This window comes from Eschscholzia californica, unplaced genomic scaffold (assembly GCF_041429995.1).
Source record: "Eschscholzia californica isolate CP2 unplaced genomic scaffold, dmEscCali1.0.p SCAF_3, whole genome shotgun sequence".
Taxonomy (NCBI): Eukaryota; Viridiplantae; Streptophyta; class Magnoliopsida; order Ranunculales; family Papaveraceae; genus Eschscholzia; species Eschscholzia californica.
The window spans coordinates 50,482,425-50,498,552 of NW_028238420.1; the positions used below are offsets into that span (position 1 = coordinate 50,482,425).

At 36.3% G+C, this 16,128-nt stretch overlaps 3 protein-coding genes and 4 non-coding genes across 9 annotated transcripts in view; 4 read left to right on the forward strand and 3 right to left on the reverse strand.

The window, feature by feature from the left end:
- The first annotated feature begins 360 nt into the window (after nt 1–360).
- Nucleotides 361–2,578, forward strand: LOC147551438 (pentatricopeptide repeat-containing protein At1g02370, mitochondrial-like). Its single transcript, XM_086665838.1, has 2 exons — nt 361–774; nt 1,043–2,578. The coding sequence occupies exons 1-2, from the start codon at nt 508–510 to the stop codon at nt 2,279–2,281; spliced, it is 1,506 nt and encodes a 501-aa protein (XP_086521964.1). The 5' UTR covers nt 361–507; the 3' UTR covers nt 2,282–2,578.
- Nucleotides 2,579–3,001: 423 nt separating this feature from the next.
- On the forward strand, nt 3,002–6,217 carry LOC147551439 (receptor-like protein kinase ANXUR1). Its single transcript, XM_086665835.1, has one exon. It carries the CDS (start codon nt 3,443–3,445, stop codon nt 6,008–6,010), a length of 2,568 nt encoding a protein of 855 aa, XP_086521961.1. The 5' UTR covers nt 3,002–3,442; the 3' UTR covers nt 6,011–6,217.
- Nucleotides 6,218–6,350: 133 nt separating this feature from the next.
- On the reverse strand, nt 6,351–6,424 carry TRNAV-UAC (transfer RNA valine (anticodon UAC)). Its single transcript has one exon. It is a non-coding gene; the product is annotated as a tRNA-Val (tRNA).
- Nucleotides 6,425–12,298: 5,874 nt separating this feature from the next.
- Nucleotides 12,299–12,496, reverse strand: LOC147551441 (U2 spliceosomal RNA). The gene has a single exon (XR_015239122.1). It is a non-coding gene; the product is annotated as a U2 spliceosomal RNA (small nuclear RNA).
- A 1,421-nt stretch (nt 12,497–13,917) lies between these two features.
- Nucleotides 13,918–13,989, forward strand: TRNAP-UGG (transfer RNA proline (anticodon UGG)). Its single transcript has one exon. It is a non-coding gene; the product is annotated as a tRNA-Pro (tRNA).
- Nucleotides 13,990–14,364: 375 nt separating this feature from the next.
- Nucleotides 14,365–14,436, reverse strand: TRNAP-AGG (transfer RNA proline (anticodon AGG)). The gene has a single exon. It is a non-coding gene; the product is annotated as a tRNA-Pro (tRNA).
- A 730-nt stretch (nt 14,437–15,166) lies between these two features.
- The window catches only part of LOC147551444 (uncharacterized), a 39,148-nt gene continuing 38,186 nt past the window's right edge, over nt 15,167–16,128 (forward strand). The window contains exon 1 of one of the 3 annotated variants that reach the window (XR_015236875.1): nt 15,167–15,734. Coding sequence is in view for 2 of the 3 variants with exons in the window: in XM_086665848.1 (XP_086521974.1) it covers nt 15,361–15,734 (374 nt within the window). In the remaining variant the exon portion in view is untranslated. The remainder of the gene's footprint in view (nt 15,735–16,128) is intronic. The other 2 variants (XM_086665848.1, XM_086665843.1) reach the window with 2 other exon arrangements.

A 16,128-nucleotide genomic window follows, 5' to 3' on the forward strand; every position in this document is an offset into this window, starting at 1 on the left:
CTCGTGCTCCCAGGTTTTTCCACTCCTAAGATTTACTGCAGAGATACTCTCTCGAGACTAGTATCTTGGGCATGTCGGGCGAATGGTTGGTCAGTCAATCCAACAATCGTGCCATAATGGGCTTTAGCGCGTTGTTGTGTGAGCACTAGTACCCTCCAAATCACTAATTCTAGCTGGTCGGACAGGCACTACCCGTCTTCAAACTTCAAACTTTCAAGTTTCCTCCAATAGGAAGTTTTATAGGGGCCTCCCATAAGTGTTATAGGCGCCTCCTTCTTTCACAAACTCTCTCAAATTTGCCTTGAGCGGGGCGCCTATAACACTTATAGGAGGCACCTTTAAAACTACCCTTCTCCGACTCGGGGCATGGTCATTTTTCTAAGATTTGGGGCGCCTGTTCCTACTAAAATCTCAAAATTAGATCTCCTTAACATTTCGTTCTCTTCTTCTTAAACCCTAACAAAACCCTGTAAAACCAGAGAGAGAGAGAGAGAGAAAAACAAAGAAATGGAGAAGTCTAAACGTTTGATAAATGTCGGAAGAACAATCGCAAGAAGGTTTTGTACGGCAACAATAGAATTTGACACCAGGAGAGAATCATCAACAAAATCAGCATCACTTTACCGTCGATTGTCAGCTCTCGGACACACCGGCGAAAGCGTCACCACCGTCGTCAATTCTTATATCCGTGAGGGTAAATCAATCAAAAAGTACGAGCTTGAAACTTGCGTTAAGGAACTCCGTAAATACAAACGGTATCAGCACGCCTTAGAGGTTCAGTTCTTCCCCAATTTTCTCATGAACATTCATTAACCCCAAAAATTTTTATCCTTTTTTCATTAATTAGTTGAGTAAGAACTAAGAACTGGTATGATTCAATCGAAATTTAGGGTTTTGTAGAGAGAAAAATGCAAGATGATGAGGGTAGTTGTTAGTTTTAACCCTAAAGCTCGAGTTTTTTTGTATTTTATAAATGTTTTAGCTTGTTATAGTCACTCAAACTCTAGGGTTTTCTTTTTTGTTTTTGTTTTTGTTTTTTCAGCTAATGGAGTGGATGGAAAAGAGAGGAACCAACTTATCCCATAGTGATTATGCTGTAAAAGTTGATCTTTTAGCTAAAGCCCGAGGAATAGATTCGGCCGAAAAGTATTTTAACAGCTTATCTCCCCGCGAAATGAACAAGCTAACTTATGGTGCACTTTTAAACTGTTACTGCAAAGAAAAGATGGCAAATAAGGCGGTCGATCTTTTTAACAAGATGGATGAATTGAATTATGTTGATACTCCTTTAGCATTTGACAATTTGATGGCTTTATACATGAGAATGAACGAACCCGAGAAAGTTCCTCCATTGGTTCAAGAAATGAAGGAAAGAGATATCCCGATGGATAATTTTTCGTATAGTGTATTGATGAATAGTTATGCTACTATGAAGGATATTGATGGGGTAGAAAGAGTCATGGAGGAGGTTGAGACCAAGGCGAAAGACAAATGCGATTGGAATACTTATAGCAACCTTGCTGCAATTTATGTCAATGCTGGTCTTTTTGAGAAAGCTGAATTAGCTCTTAAGGAACTTGAGAAAAGGATTCAGCCTCGAGATCGAAGAGCTTATCATTTTCTTATTAGTTTATATGCTGGTACTCGTAATTTATCAGAGGTTCAACGAATTTGGGACTCTCTAAAATCAGGCTTTCCCAAGACCAACAACTTGAGCTACCTTGTAATACTTCAAGCCCTTGGGAGACTTGACGATTTCGATGGTCTAAAGGAATGTTTTGAGGAATGGATATCAAGTTGTACGGGTTATGATATAAGGTTAACGAACGTGCTTGTGGATGCTTACCTTAGACGAGACATGATCAAAGAAGCTAAATTGCTTATTGAGGATGCTGTTAAAAGGGGCCATGGACCGAACTTTCGAACTCATGAGATGTTCATGGATTGCTACTTGAAAAATCATCGAATGGATTTAGCCTTAAAGACCATGGAGAGTGCTGTCGTTACATTGAAGAATGGGAATGAATGGAAACCTAGTGAAGAAAGAATAAGTGAGTTTTTTAAGTATTTTGAAGAAGAGAAGGATGTTGATGGTGCCGAGGAGTTGTGCAAGATGCTAAAACAGGCTAATTTCCTCGATGCAAAAACGTACCAGTTGTTGTTATCTATTTATATAGCGGCCGATAAAACTGAACCTGAGATTCGACAGAGGATCGAAGCAGATGGTATTGAAATCAGCTCAGAGGTTGAAGATCTTCTTGCTAAGGTCTGCCCAGAGTAACACTCAGGAAAAAGCATGTCTTCGAATCAAAAGAGTGATTTTGTCGAGGAAGGAAATACGAAGATTTCACTGTTTGAAACCAAATTCATCTTCTCTTTTTGTTTTCCTTGTATTTATTCTTCGTGATTATGTTTTCCTTATCACCTAGTACCCTTCTTTCTAATAGTAAACGCTAAAATTCCCCGGTTTAAAGCACTCAATCAAAATCATAGGTTGTTGTTATCGACCAATTTGACGTAGGGAAGTAACGTGTTAGGGAATTTTGAGATGAAAATTTATGGTTAGTTTGGAAGCAAATTCGTGTGCTATAGTTTTTAAATTTTGAAGGAACTTCCCCCGGTCTTGGGATCGAACAAAATTCGATCTGTTCAAGTAAAATGACCTTTTGAGTATATTTTTACGGCCTAATTCCATTGTTTAGACTTTCGAAACAGCATTTCGAATTCTACTTACTGTTTCTGGCAAAGATCAAGACTTGAAGGTTTACATGAACTCCAATTCTTTCTCTTCTTCGTCTTCAAGAGCTATTGAGGCTGAATCGGGTCGACCCGTCTAGTAAGACCAATTGACACCTCTAGGAAGAAGTAACACCCATTATTCTAAATTTGACCTATTTGACCATTGACTTCCAAGAAGAAACCAAATCTAACCGAAATTAACGGTCACCCAAAAGAAAATGGCTCATCTCTTCTTACTGCCTATTTCAATGGAAATATACATGGGAAAGTTTCATGTCCAAATCAACATCTCTCATCCATACATCTATAACTAACACTCCCCCTAAAATGGTTGTTCAAAGAAAAACAACATAGATTAGAGAGAGAAAAAAAAATTACAGAGAGAAGGGGAGAAGAAGAAGATCGCCATCTTTGTTCTTCATCTTCTCTATGTCTTTCTACCTATTTTCAAATCATTCAAATTTCTAGAAAAAATTTGAAAAAGAAATGGTGAATTCCCATGATGAAGAATATGGGATAGACTAGTATTTAAAGATCAAAACACAGGAGTTGTTTATTTTGTATTCATAAATCAAAATTCTCCCTCAAACTCCTGTTGTTCTCACCTTCATCTAAATATCTACAACAATCTGTTTCTCTCTCTAGTTTATTGCCAAATCCTATTCTGTTTTCAGTTTCCTTGAAAGGGTTCTTCTCTTTAACCATGAAGATCAAAACCCATATTTTAGTTTACCTCATTTCATTCACATTTGTCTTCAACACTCTCAATGTTTCAAGTCTTGGTAAATCGGATTCGATTCTATTAGATTGTGGATCTGCAATTAGTGGTCATGATACAGATGGAAGATTATGGGAATCTGATGAAAAGTTTCTTACTCAATCATCGAAATCGGTTTCTGCTGTAGCTCAAGCTCAAGATCCTTCTCTTCCTTCAACTGTTCCATATATGACTTCAAGAGTTTTCAATTCAGAATCATCGTATTCATTCCCTGTTTCATCGAGATCTCGTTATTGGGTAAGACTACATTTTTACCCATCTTCGTATACGAATATTAATATCAGTGATTCTTATTTTTCGGTCGTTTCCGGAGGGGTGACTCTCTTAAACAATTTTAGTGCATCCATTACGGCACAAGCTCTTACCCAAGCTTATATTGTTAAAGAGTACTCTTTATCGCCATCTCCTTCTGGTTCGATTAATCTTGATTTCATACCTTCACCAAAACATAATGGTTCTTTTGCATTTGTCAATGGCATTGAGGTCATCTCTATGCCCGACTTATTCGAACCTGCAGCTATGGTTGGATTTTCGGATCATTTGATCGATCCCCAAAATACCAATTTTCAGACTATGTATAGATTGAATGTTGGTGGACAATATATACCACCAACTAATGATTCTGGACTTACTCGTACTTGGTACGATGATTCTCCTTACTTATACGGGGCTGCATTTGGTGTTACTAGTGATGATTCTAATAAAGTAAACGTCCGTTTCCCAGTTGATATGCCAAAGTATATAGCTCCTTATGATGTTTATAGTACGGCGAGATCTATGGGTCCAGATTCTAAACTCAACCAGAATTTCAACCTCACTTGGGTTTTTCAAGTTGATGCAAATTACACATATTTCGTTCGACTTCACTTCTGTGAGCTAGTCCAAACTAAGATAAACCAAAGGGTTTTTGATATTTATGTCAATAACCAGACGGCCCAGGAGTCCGCGGATGTGATTGGATGGGCCGGGTCCAAAGGTGTTCCAGTGTACAAGGACTACGCAATATATGTCAATGACGGGCCGGGTGATGAGCAAATATGGGTAGCTATTCACCCATCTGTTAATATGAAACCAGAAGTTTATGATGGAATTCTTAATGGGATTGAAATATTTAAATTGAATGACACAACGGGTAATTTAGCGGGCCCAAATCCGGTACCATCACCTATGCTTCTCGAAGCGGCCGAAGAGGCTAAAAGTTTTGCATCACCTGAATCGGATTCTCGTTTGTTAAATGGTGCTGCTGGTGGAGCTGCTGCTTTTGGTTTAGTTGCAGCTATATGCATTGTAGTTTATTCGAAGAAGAGAAGAGATTTAGGAGATGAATCGGGTTGGTTACCTATATATGGAAATTCAAGTACTTCAGGAGGCAAATCAACAACTTCGGGTAAAAGTTGTACTAACAGTCATATTTCTTCTTCGGCTGCTAGTCTATGTCGACATTTCACCTTATCGGAAATAAAACAAGGAACCAAAAACTTCGACGAGTCTAATGTGATTGGTGTTGGAGGTTTTGGAAAGGTTTATAAAGGAGTTATCGATGGAGGGACGAAAGTTGCAGTAAAAAGATCAAACCCATCTTCAGAACAAGGAGTTAATGAATTCCAGACTGAAATTGAGATGCTTTCGAAGCTTAGACACAGGCATTTAGTTTCTTTAATCGGGTATTGTGAAGAAGGTGATGAAATGATCTTGGTTTACGACTATATGGCTCATGGAACACTAAGAGAACATCTATATAAGGGAAATAATGCTACTCTAACATGGAAACAGAGATTGGAAATTTGTATTGGAGCTGCCAGAGGACTTCATTACCTTCACACCGGAGCTAAATATACGATCATTCACAGAGATGTGAAAACGACTAACATTCTTGTTGACGAGAATTGGGTCGCTAAAGTTTCTGATTTTGGGTTATCGAAAACTGGTCCAACTATGAACCAGAACCATGTTAGTACTGTGGTTAAAGGTAGTTTCGGCTACTTAGATCCTGAGTACTTCCGTCGACAACAACTGACAGAAAAATCCGATGTTTACTCATTCGGAGTTGTCCTCTTTGAGGTCTTGTGTGCAAGACCTGCACTAAATCCTAGCCTTCCTAAAGAACAAGTTAGTCTTGGAGATTGGGCTTTAAGTTGTCAAAGGAAAGGACTTATTGAGGACATAATAGATCCTCAACTTAAGGGAAAGATCAGTCCAGAATGCTTGAAAAAGTTTGCCGAAACTGCCGAGAAATGTTTGTGTGATCACGGAGTTCAGCGCCCGTCAATGGGTGATGTTTTGTGGAATCTAGAATACGCACTCCAATTACACGAAAACCCCGGAGGTGAAGAACTTGTAAAAGAAGGAAACGCGAAAAATGAGACTAAGAATATGGCTGCTATTCATTTGAGCAACTTAAGCTTAGGAAGTGAGAGTGATTTAAGCGAGGATTCGGTTAATGTGAACCCTGAAATGATTTTTACAGAGATGGTTAACCCAAAGGGTAGATAAAAACGGCGAAAAATCTCTTGATTTTTTTGATGCTATTATTCTATATGGAAAGAAATAGGATAAATGGGAAGGCAAATATGAAATTTGATAATCCTCTCTACTTGTTTGCTTTACTTTTAGTATTTGTATGTATACCCAGACACACAAGTGAAGATCTGTAACTGATAGTAATTTGTATTGAACATCTTAGCTTCATTTGTCTGGTTAGATTTATTTTTGTGATGCTCAATTTGTTTCTGCATTCTATTTTTTTACCTTCTTCATTTGTTCTTTATGAAGCTAAAACAAGTTCGGATCGGCTTCCTCGATGTTTTCCTTCAAAAAAACCCTAAAAGAGAAATGGTGCTGCCCAGGCTCGAACTGGGGACCTTCAGTGTGTAAGACTGACGTGATAACCGACTACACCACAGCACCACATGTTGAATAATTGAAGAGTAAACTCTTTAAAACAAAATCATTATGGATTAAAAAACACATAAAAGTGTAATGTTTTTTTTTTTTGTAAGCTTGTATTTTTTTTGTAAGCTTGTATTTGAATTCCAATTTTCAAAACAGGAAACTAAATTAGATGTTGAATTTTGTTTTGGTCTTTGTTAAGAATGTATGCAATTATTTTAGGTTTCGATTCTATCTGCAAAGTACATATGATATAAGCAAAACTTACTTGTTTTAGTTTGCGTAAAATGTAATATAGAAATGACCCGAAAAAAAACATTTTTTATAAAAGAAAATTTAGCCTATGAAGTTTTGGTAAGATGTGGGGATGCATATTTTACAAATGTGAAAGCATGAATGTGTCCTTAGTAATGAGTGGTTAGCATGATAAAGATTGGTGGTATCTATTCTCCTTCTAATACTTACTTTCTGTCCTCCATTAATTTCAACCATGTGGGATTGAATGTATATATCAAATTGGCAGAATAACAAACATAAAAGAGGGAATTTAGAGGAGAAAAAATTCCTATATGAAGAATGAAGAAAGAGATTCAATTAAAAGTCACAACAATAATAACAAAAAGAGTAATATATATAGTGACATATCCAAAATAAACTTTACTATCTTCCCCAATATTTACAAACAAGATTACAAAATCAAGCCCATTTCTAGTTAGCATCTTCTTCATATATATACATTCCTAGCTCCATAAAATACTAACATTTCAAGACCCCTACTTTCATGTAAAGAAATTCACCCATACCCCTATAAAAAAAAGACCACCTTTCCAAACTAGCTAGTTTCTCTCTCTTTCTTCCTTCTTTACTTGTATGGTTCTATTCCCCCCTAGATATGTGAGCTTTTATGCAAACATGGAACCTCCTCCTGCACAACTACCATAGAGAGAGAGAGAGAGAGATGAGAATTGCAACTTTAACAGCTTTTGTTAACTTCTTTTTCTTTGCAAATTTTGTCTTGTTGTAAAATCAAACCAAGGTAGCTGACATTGTCTGGATTGCCCCAATCATCCTTAGCAAAAGTACCCAACATCTTCAAATCTACTAGTCTACTAGTACTAGTCTAGGATCTAGCTAGAGAGAGAGAGAGATAGATAGATGACCAAAAGTTCAAACTCTCCTTTTCTCTCTCTCTCTCTAAGCACACAGAAGACCCTGAAAAAAGGAACACTATCTGACCCCTTCATGCACCCATCCAGGTTGCATCAATTTCTTATCATATACCCAAAGCTTCAAAATAGCTAGAGATGCCTTTCTATCCTTTTACTTTTCAAGAAATTAGAACTCCCTCCCTTAGTCCCTTTACCTTTGACTTTTGACAAAGTCATAGTTCAAAATTCAAATAACCAAATGAACTTCAAATCAAAACTAAAAAAATAGGATAATACCTGGCTATACATGAGTTGTCAAAGAGTCAAGTCAATAGAGAAAAATTACTTATTATAATTATGTAAATTGATATTTTGAATCCAGTACACAAATTGGTCAACTTCTAAGAGAAGAAGAATAACTACACTACCTAATTTGAATTTACAAAAGACAAGTTCAATTGCTAAAGTAATGAATAATGAGGAATAGGATTGAAATTTAAAAAAAAAGCTACCAAAAGATGCTATTATGCCCTATAACCATCAAGGTATTTGTTGGACTGTTTTGTGGGTATTTAGGGTTTTGGGTAATGATGAAAAGGGATGATTAGCTAATATGCCATATTAAAAGGGTGATAACTAAAACAAAAGAGAAATTGAAAATGGGTATTTGGGTTTCAGCCTTTTAGGATTGGGTGGGTTAATGGGTCTGGTTTAGATTTTGTTAAAATGGATGAAATGGTTCTGAAATCATGAAGAACTGACAGGAATGTATACAAAGTATATACTACTAGTATAATTTGTTGTTGTCTTACTTTTTTATGAATGATTTGTTTGATCATTATTCCTGAATTTCCAAGTTCCCACAAAAAATACCAGACTTGAATGAAAGTGGGTACATGAAGGAATTTGAATAAGTGAAATGGATAATTTGACTGTTCTTCAATGGTTGACCATCATTGACTAGACAATCATCATGAGAAAGTCTTTTGAAGATCTTTGGATTAACAAACCTAGCTGAAGCAAACCACCCACAATGAACATGTATGTTTGTTGGTACACAATTTGACATACATGTATTCACAATCTGAACTATATATTGTGGAATCCCTGATGATGAATCTTTGCTTTGTGATATACTTATATCTCTACTTGAACAATCTTCTCCTAACAAAAAAAACAGATACCCATATTAGAAAATTGAGTTCTAATTTGATTAAACCAACAATCTAGAGACTAGAGAGAGAAAGAGATGGAAGATTTTGGTTACCAGATGACAAAAGCTTCCTGTTTCTTAAAAGCTCTGTTTCAGATGATGATGATGATGTTGTTTTAATGGAGGAATCAATAGATTGTTCAATCAATTTGGTGTCACCTATATATATAGAGAGAGAAATAATAAACTCAAAATGGGTTTTCATTCATTAATGAAAATTCCAAGTAAAAACTATGAAAGAATTGATTCAAACAAACCTGATGATGGATATAGTTCAATGTTGTAACAGAGTAAAATGATGATGAGAACCATTAAGAAACAGGGGAAGAAGAACATTTTGATAGCACCCATTTGATGATTCTTTCTTGAGTGATCTATTAGTTTTTGCTTCTCTTATATCCTTGTGTTGGTACTGTCAACCGTATATCAATTTTCAATGATTCAAAAGAGAGAGAGAGAGAGAGAGAGAGAGAGAGAGAGAGAGAGGTGAGAGGTCAATGTGTAGATATATAAAGATGGTGGGGGCACTGGGGGCATTGGAATATTAGAAACAACTAAGTAGTAGTAGTAGTACAAGAAGGCAGGCCGGCAGAAGATAGAGAGAGAAATCTAGAGAGAGAAAGAAGACCAACAACAAGAACAGAGAGAGGCAGAGAAGCTACTTACCTAGGCATGAATTTTTTTCATTCTAACATTCTGATTTTCTAACCTGCCCACCTAAGGTTTTACTTTATACTTGTTTGTACAAAAGAAAGACAACACCTATTTAATGCACTATTGATAAAGCTTTTCTTTCCTTTCAGACTCCTTCACTGCTGTCAAAATGTTTGAATGCATTCAAAATATATAATATATATATGTGTGTGTACTTTCACATTACCTATTACTCTTTGATAGCTAGGTAAGGTTAACTTCAAGCAAGCCCAAATTATGAGCCAATTATATTGTTAACACTAGTTTAGATCTATTTTGGGGAAACCAAAGGTTAGAAATACTAATGGGTAGTGTTTCCCTATCAATGTTTTGAACCTATCTTTACAATATGTCAATTGAGTAATTAATTCTTCCTTTACAACATCTCCAATGCAAAACTCAAATTGTCTTATATGTCAAAGCTCAATTGAGTTTCCCTTTCCTAGATGTCAATTTTGAGATCCTCCATTTAAAAGGCATCCTCCGTGCAACACTCACAAGACTAAAAAATAATTTATGTGTCATTTTCTAGATGGTTAGATTTGATCTTAATATTGAGTGGTCAATTGAGATCCTCAAAAGAAATCTCAAATATTAAGTTTCTTCTTGAGATACCTCGACATTAAATGATGTCATATCATTTTGATATCCAAATTGAGTGTTGCATTGGAGATAAATTATACATAAATTTTTTACTATATTCGTGGACAATGAAGAACTCTTTGTGAATACAAGTTGAAACAAAAACAAAATCAATAATTCAAATGAATCATACCAAAAAAAAAATGTTTTGAAAACTATCCCAAATCATATATTAGATGTGAGTTACTCCACAAAAGAAAAGTACAATTATACTTGTTATTTCTTTAGATCTCTCTTGAGTCTTGACATGTATTAATCAAGTTGAAAGAAAAGAAATCCTAAGAGGAGACCACCCTACCTACTACCCTGAAGATGCTAACTTTACATGGGGAAAAGATACTAGGAAGGAGACTCATCCTTGCACTGTCAAAAGGTTAAAAAAAAAACATACCATTTTTGTCTAAAGAAATCTTCAAGATTCAAGTTTACAGCAACTGTCCAATGGACAAAAGCCTGGTCTAAAATGGTCTCCCCCTTACTTTTACAAACTTAGTAGTGGGTACTCCTTTGATTCTCATTATATTTCTTGATTAACTTGCAGTCTTGCACAACTTAATATTAGGTGCTACAATAACAAAATCCTTCACAAAATCTTTGACTTAACGACTCATTTTCACTAAAAGACAAATTTTTTTTCGAAGTTTGACTTTGATCTGAATGTCCTTTTACCCGTGTGACTTATCGAGACAAGTGTCAAAAATCCCAAGTACAAAGATCCTAAGTATACTTAGCATTTCCCTTCCAATTATCAACCAATCAAACCTAAAAAAAAAATTTATCATCCAATTAGAGTATCAAACTAGTATTGTGCATTGATATGTGTTGTGAATGGGCTCGTTTATTGAAGTTTGTAGCCTTCTCCAAAAACTATTCTGACCAAATAAAATGTGATATATATTATTCGTTTAGTGTTTGACATGGGCGATAATGTGGGACCAAATTGGAGATATTGTGGGGCCTCATTGTGTGTTTATTCTCTCAAATGTTTGGGAAGAAAAGAACTCTTTTTTTGAGATTTACAAGTATCATGTGTCTTCTCATCAAAAAAAAAAAGTATCATGTGTCTAGTTTTTAATGTGAAGATGGGAATCATGTTCCAGACTACATACTCAAATAGCAAGTCAAAGATGTACTAATTTCTTTCAATTGTCTCATATGAAGAGCTCCCACATGAATAAAGAGGAACTGTGAAGAGGTAATTACCTTGACTTTGAATATTTCGGTTATGGTTGAAATTGATAAAAAGAGAGAGGAGAAAGCAAAACCGAGAGAGAGACAGAAAGCAGAGAGATTATGAGAAATTGTTTCTATTGTGTTTTTCATTTATTCAATACATGTATTTATAGATTTACAAATGTTTATCTAATAATAAAGATTACATGAGATCATAGGGAAATCCTAACTATACATATCACAATATTCCCACATAAAATCATAGCTATTTCGGTTTGGTGGCATTCTCGGTTCGCTCTCGGTTGGTGCTGCTGATCGGTTGGCTGGGCCTAGAATATCGGTTGGGAGGTGCCTCTAGTATATGCTTAATAGGGACAATTGCATCTTCAAGGGTGTTAGTTTCTTCAATGAGATCAACGAAGTCGATTGCTCCTCTATTGAGAAGAAGTTGATTTCGTAGTGACCGTAACTTCCCTTTGGTATTTTGAGTATTTCCCAAATCCATTAAGAATGTAAAAAACTTGAACATGCTTAGTGGCGTAATTTAAATCGTCCACTCAGTACTTAAGGCTTGAAGGGGAGAAACCTCTTATACTTTACCATCTTCTCATACCGAGCCCCAAACCAAGTCAAATTGGGTTGTAAGATAAACAACCAACTTACGGTGTTCTGTCATCGTATGAATTTAAAGTTTGCCTCAATCCACTTCACCATAATACACAACACACAATAGATTTGGTGGTTTCCAAAAACTCATAAACATAACCAGTAGAAACAATCCAACTCTTATTTGAGAAGGATCAAAGCATTGAAAGAAGATAACTAATAAATGGAGAAGCTCTTAATGGAGAAGTAGATAGATATTTTACTTGTACATGCGCTAAATGTTAAGACTCTCCTACATGGAATTTCAAATGGGCCAGCCATGGGCCAAGTCCATATCTAGTCTGCCACCTTACTAATTTGTATGCCAGCCCAAAATGAAAATACAGCTCATCAGACTAAATTTCAATTACGTTTTGGTGGGGTTGCGCCAGGCCCATGCAATAGTGCAACGCAAGAGCGACGCATGAAGACCCCAATAGCAAGCTATTGTGATGGGCCTTCACCCATGAAAAAAATTAATTTAATATCGTGTGACCCAATGGGCCACATATCAGATATTAAACTGATAAGAACAGATACTACACTTGATCTTAGCCAAAAGGCCGAGAAAGGTATGACTTCTCTTTTCTCAACCTTCTCTTTTTATTCTAGTCCATTTACTATCTCTCTCTTCTCTCTCTAACATGTGGGACTAAACAAACTTCCCTCCTCACTTCTTTCTTCTCCCAACGAAAACAAAACTACAGTCTACAGATGTATTGCCCTGAAAACCCTGAGACCTCTCCTCACATCAAAAAAATCGTAAAAACATTTTAAGGAAGAAATCGAAGGGCAATACTGATGATGATCAGCTAAATTGGCATTAACACTGAAGTTTGCAGTTTTAGTGATAAGTTCTATACTTGATTGATTGTGAATCAAGTATATATAGAACTTGTTCCCCTGAATTCAAGCCAGTTTCTATTGATTCTAAACTAATTCACTGGCATTAATTTGTCTGATTATTAGTAGAAAAACTATATGATCACATGAATTTTCTGATTGATTGAGCATTTTATACAATAGTCGTGGCTTCATAATGAATCATATATCTTTGATCAATGTGTGGAGTTAAATGTATAATATATGGGAATGGGGAAGTACTACTTAGAACTCTTTAGAAATGTATGAGAATGATTATGCCAAATATGTCGGTATAGAAATGTTGATTTTTTGTTTCGCCAGTATTTTTATCGTGTCTTAGTGTATTGATGGAAAAAACCTTATTTCGGTAGTATAGTCACGAGTCATGAGTAGAAAAAGAAGCAAATTGTTAGCTTTTGATAGATGTTGGATATATCTATGTTGTATTTTAGTTGGCAAACTGTGTATTCTAGTATTCGAAATATACTTTCAACCTCTCTTCTTCATTGAGACAGGGAATATATTGAGGGGAAAAAATGGGAGAAATCTGATATGCCACACTATGTTTGGGAAGTTTTATGTGTGGCATATATCAACCTGAAAATTATATAACCTAGTGTCTTTACCTAATCAATTGAATATGATTTTTAGGTCTAGTGGTATGATTCTCGCGTTGGGTGCGAGAGGCCCCAATTTTGAATCTTGGAATGCCCCCAAACTTTTTCTCTTTTGAGACGAGACAAACTAATAGATTGAGAAAGTTTTTCTAGGATTTATACTATGTTTTTTCCCATTCTATCTCTGGATTCAAGACTTGAGCTCAAACAAGTTTATGCACTATTATGTTTTTTTTTTTTGCATCAAATGTAGTAAACCAATTGATCTCAGCTAGAAAGACTAGGCATGGTTTTTTTTTTGCACGACGTTATCGGAGCTAATAGTTAGTGTACTTGTATGCAGACTGTTGAAAATTGAGATTGTTTTATCTGTGTGCTCAAAGTGGCAAATCAACGTAACGTTACTTACTAAATATCATTTGTTTTAACAACTAGACGGTGATGCAATATATGGTTGACCTTCAATTCTTATAAATCTTAAAACTAGTTCTGATTTTTCTGAATACTATACAAGTTGGGCATTTGGTCTAGTGGTATGATTCTCGCTTTGGGTGCGAGAGGTCCCGAGTTCGATTCTCGGAATGCCCCGGTTTTGCCTTTTTTGAAACTATGTTTCCATTCTCATCTGATTTTGAGGTCTGTGAAGGTGATAAACAAACATTTTAGTGTTTTAATTGTGTCGTATTCGAAGTCAGGAGATCAACACACTCCAAAAAACATCTATTCGTCCTGGATTTGTTGGCATGTCGACTACTTACCCTTTTAGGAACATCAAAATAGTTAGTAATTCACCTTGCAAGTCGACTTGGGTACCACAAATAAAACGTATTTCGTGTACCGAATTCTACCAATGTTGCTGAGGCCGTTTCCTGAAAAAATATATTCTACAAAAATGTATTAAGTGCAGGCTTCAATATAGATTAAATGGAAATCAAACAATAAAAGTAAAAGAAAAAGAATACGGGGGCATTCCGAGAATTGAACTCGGGACCTCTCGCACCCTAAGCGAGAATCATACCACTAGACCAAATGCCCATTTGGTAGCTGAAGTTAGAGAAATACTATTTAGACAGTCCACAATAGTCTTCTTCATATCTAGTAGTACATATAACCAAGCCCTTAGTGTTTATAATAAGTAACAGCTACACAGATAAATTGGTCCTCGGATAAGCGGTAGGAATCAAGTCGGGCTCAGGTACCAGTTGGTACCATACGTCCACAGTCCACACCCTCTAGGTTGGACGTTCCCGACACTAAAATTTGAGAAAGAGTCTATCATGTCACATTTACAAATGGATAAATAGGCCAGGGGCATTTCGGGCCATAGGTAGTTTTGTACATTTTCCTCCTCTCTCTCTCTCTCTATCTCTCCATACTATATGCTCTACCTCTTGCTCCCTTACTCTTCCCCTCCTCTCCTATCTTGGGCTGCAAATGAGTAGGGTAGGAATACTATAAGATTTTTTACATTGAGAACCCTAAAACTATCCTCACACAATGGTTTTACCCTCATTAATTTGAGGACTCTTATAGGTGGTGACGTCCTGTTATGGTCGGACATATTGTTCGGGTAAAGGTTTTTAGGGAAGTCTGATCTCACTCTCACCCACAAAAAACTAGTAGAATAGGTCGGCGGCGAACCACTTGGATTTTGGTTCTTCATTCATCAGACTCAGACGATCCCCGACTTTCAGGCTGAATTCTCACCCCTAAGACCCATAGAGGGGGAATCTCATTTATGTACATAATCCATGTAACACAATTTGACAGCCACACAGAGCGTGAGAAATTGAATGAACTAATGGCGGCAGAAGGCCGTCCCAAATTTATGAAAGAAAAATAAATAAGGACAAATTACCATGGAAGAAAACACAGAGCAAATTCAGAACCCACAGCTCTCTCTCTGATTCGGAATTCCTAAATAGTTCTTTGGGTATAATTTTCTGTCACTAAAAAAAGATGGGCATGTTACCAGAAGAAGAACAACTACTGAAAATGATCAATGAATTAGAAACAGGGCATGCTCATCTCAAAGAAGAAATTTCCAGATTGATTAATCAGAGCAATTGTCGGGGTACCCGAACTAATCAAATTGAACCCAGATTGAGTTATGGGTACCAGAGAAATTCTTACTCCCTTTCATCTCATCAGAGATTAGAAAGGATCAAAGGAGGTGGAGAGATTGGTTGCTGTAAACCCATAGTACCTAAAAGAAGAAGTAAACCAGATCCGCCATTATTGAGTAATTTTAGTGATAAGCAGTACATGAATATCTTGGAATCTATGGGTCAAGCTATTCATATCTTTGAGGTCACCGGTCGAATAATACATTGGTAAGTTTTCTCATTGTTAGATTTTGCTTTTCTGCAGTTGATTTTTGTGACACCCCAAGGCCATAACAGTTGTTATTGGCGAAGGCTTGGGCGTCACAAGTGGTATCAGAACCGAGGACAACTCTTCACTGAGGGTGGGGGTTTGTGATAGTCCTACATCGCTCATGAGAGTGTCTGAAGCCTGCGCCAAGCTTAGTAAGTACCTAGACCTTTTGAGGGCCTCGTGGAGCCTTCGCCAAAAACAAAACCCCGTACTCTGCTTTTCTGTTTTTGAGAAATTCTTGATGAATTTGGGTATGGGTAGCTTTTATTCGGAGTACTAGTTACTCAGTTAATCATGCTTGACATTGTTCTTCATTTTTAGCAGAAGATTTATATTCCCTCTTATGAATAA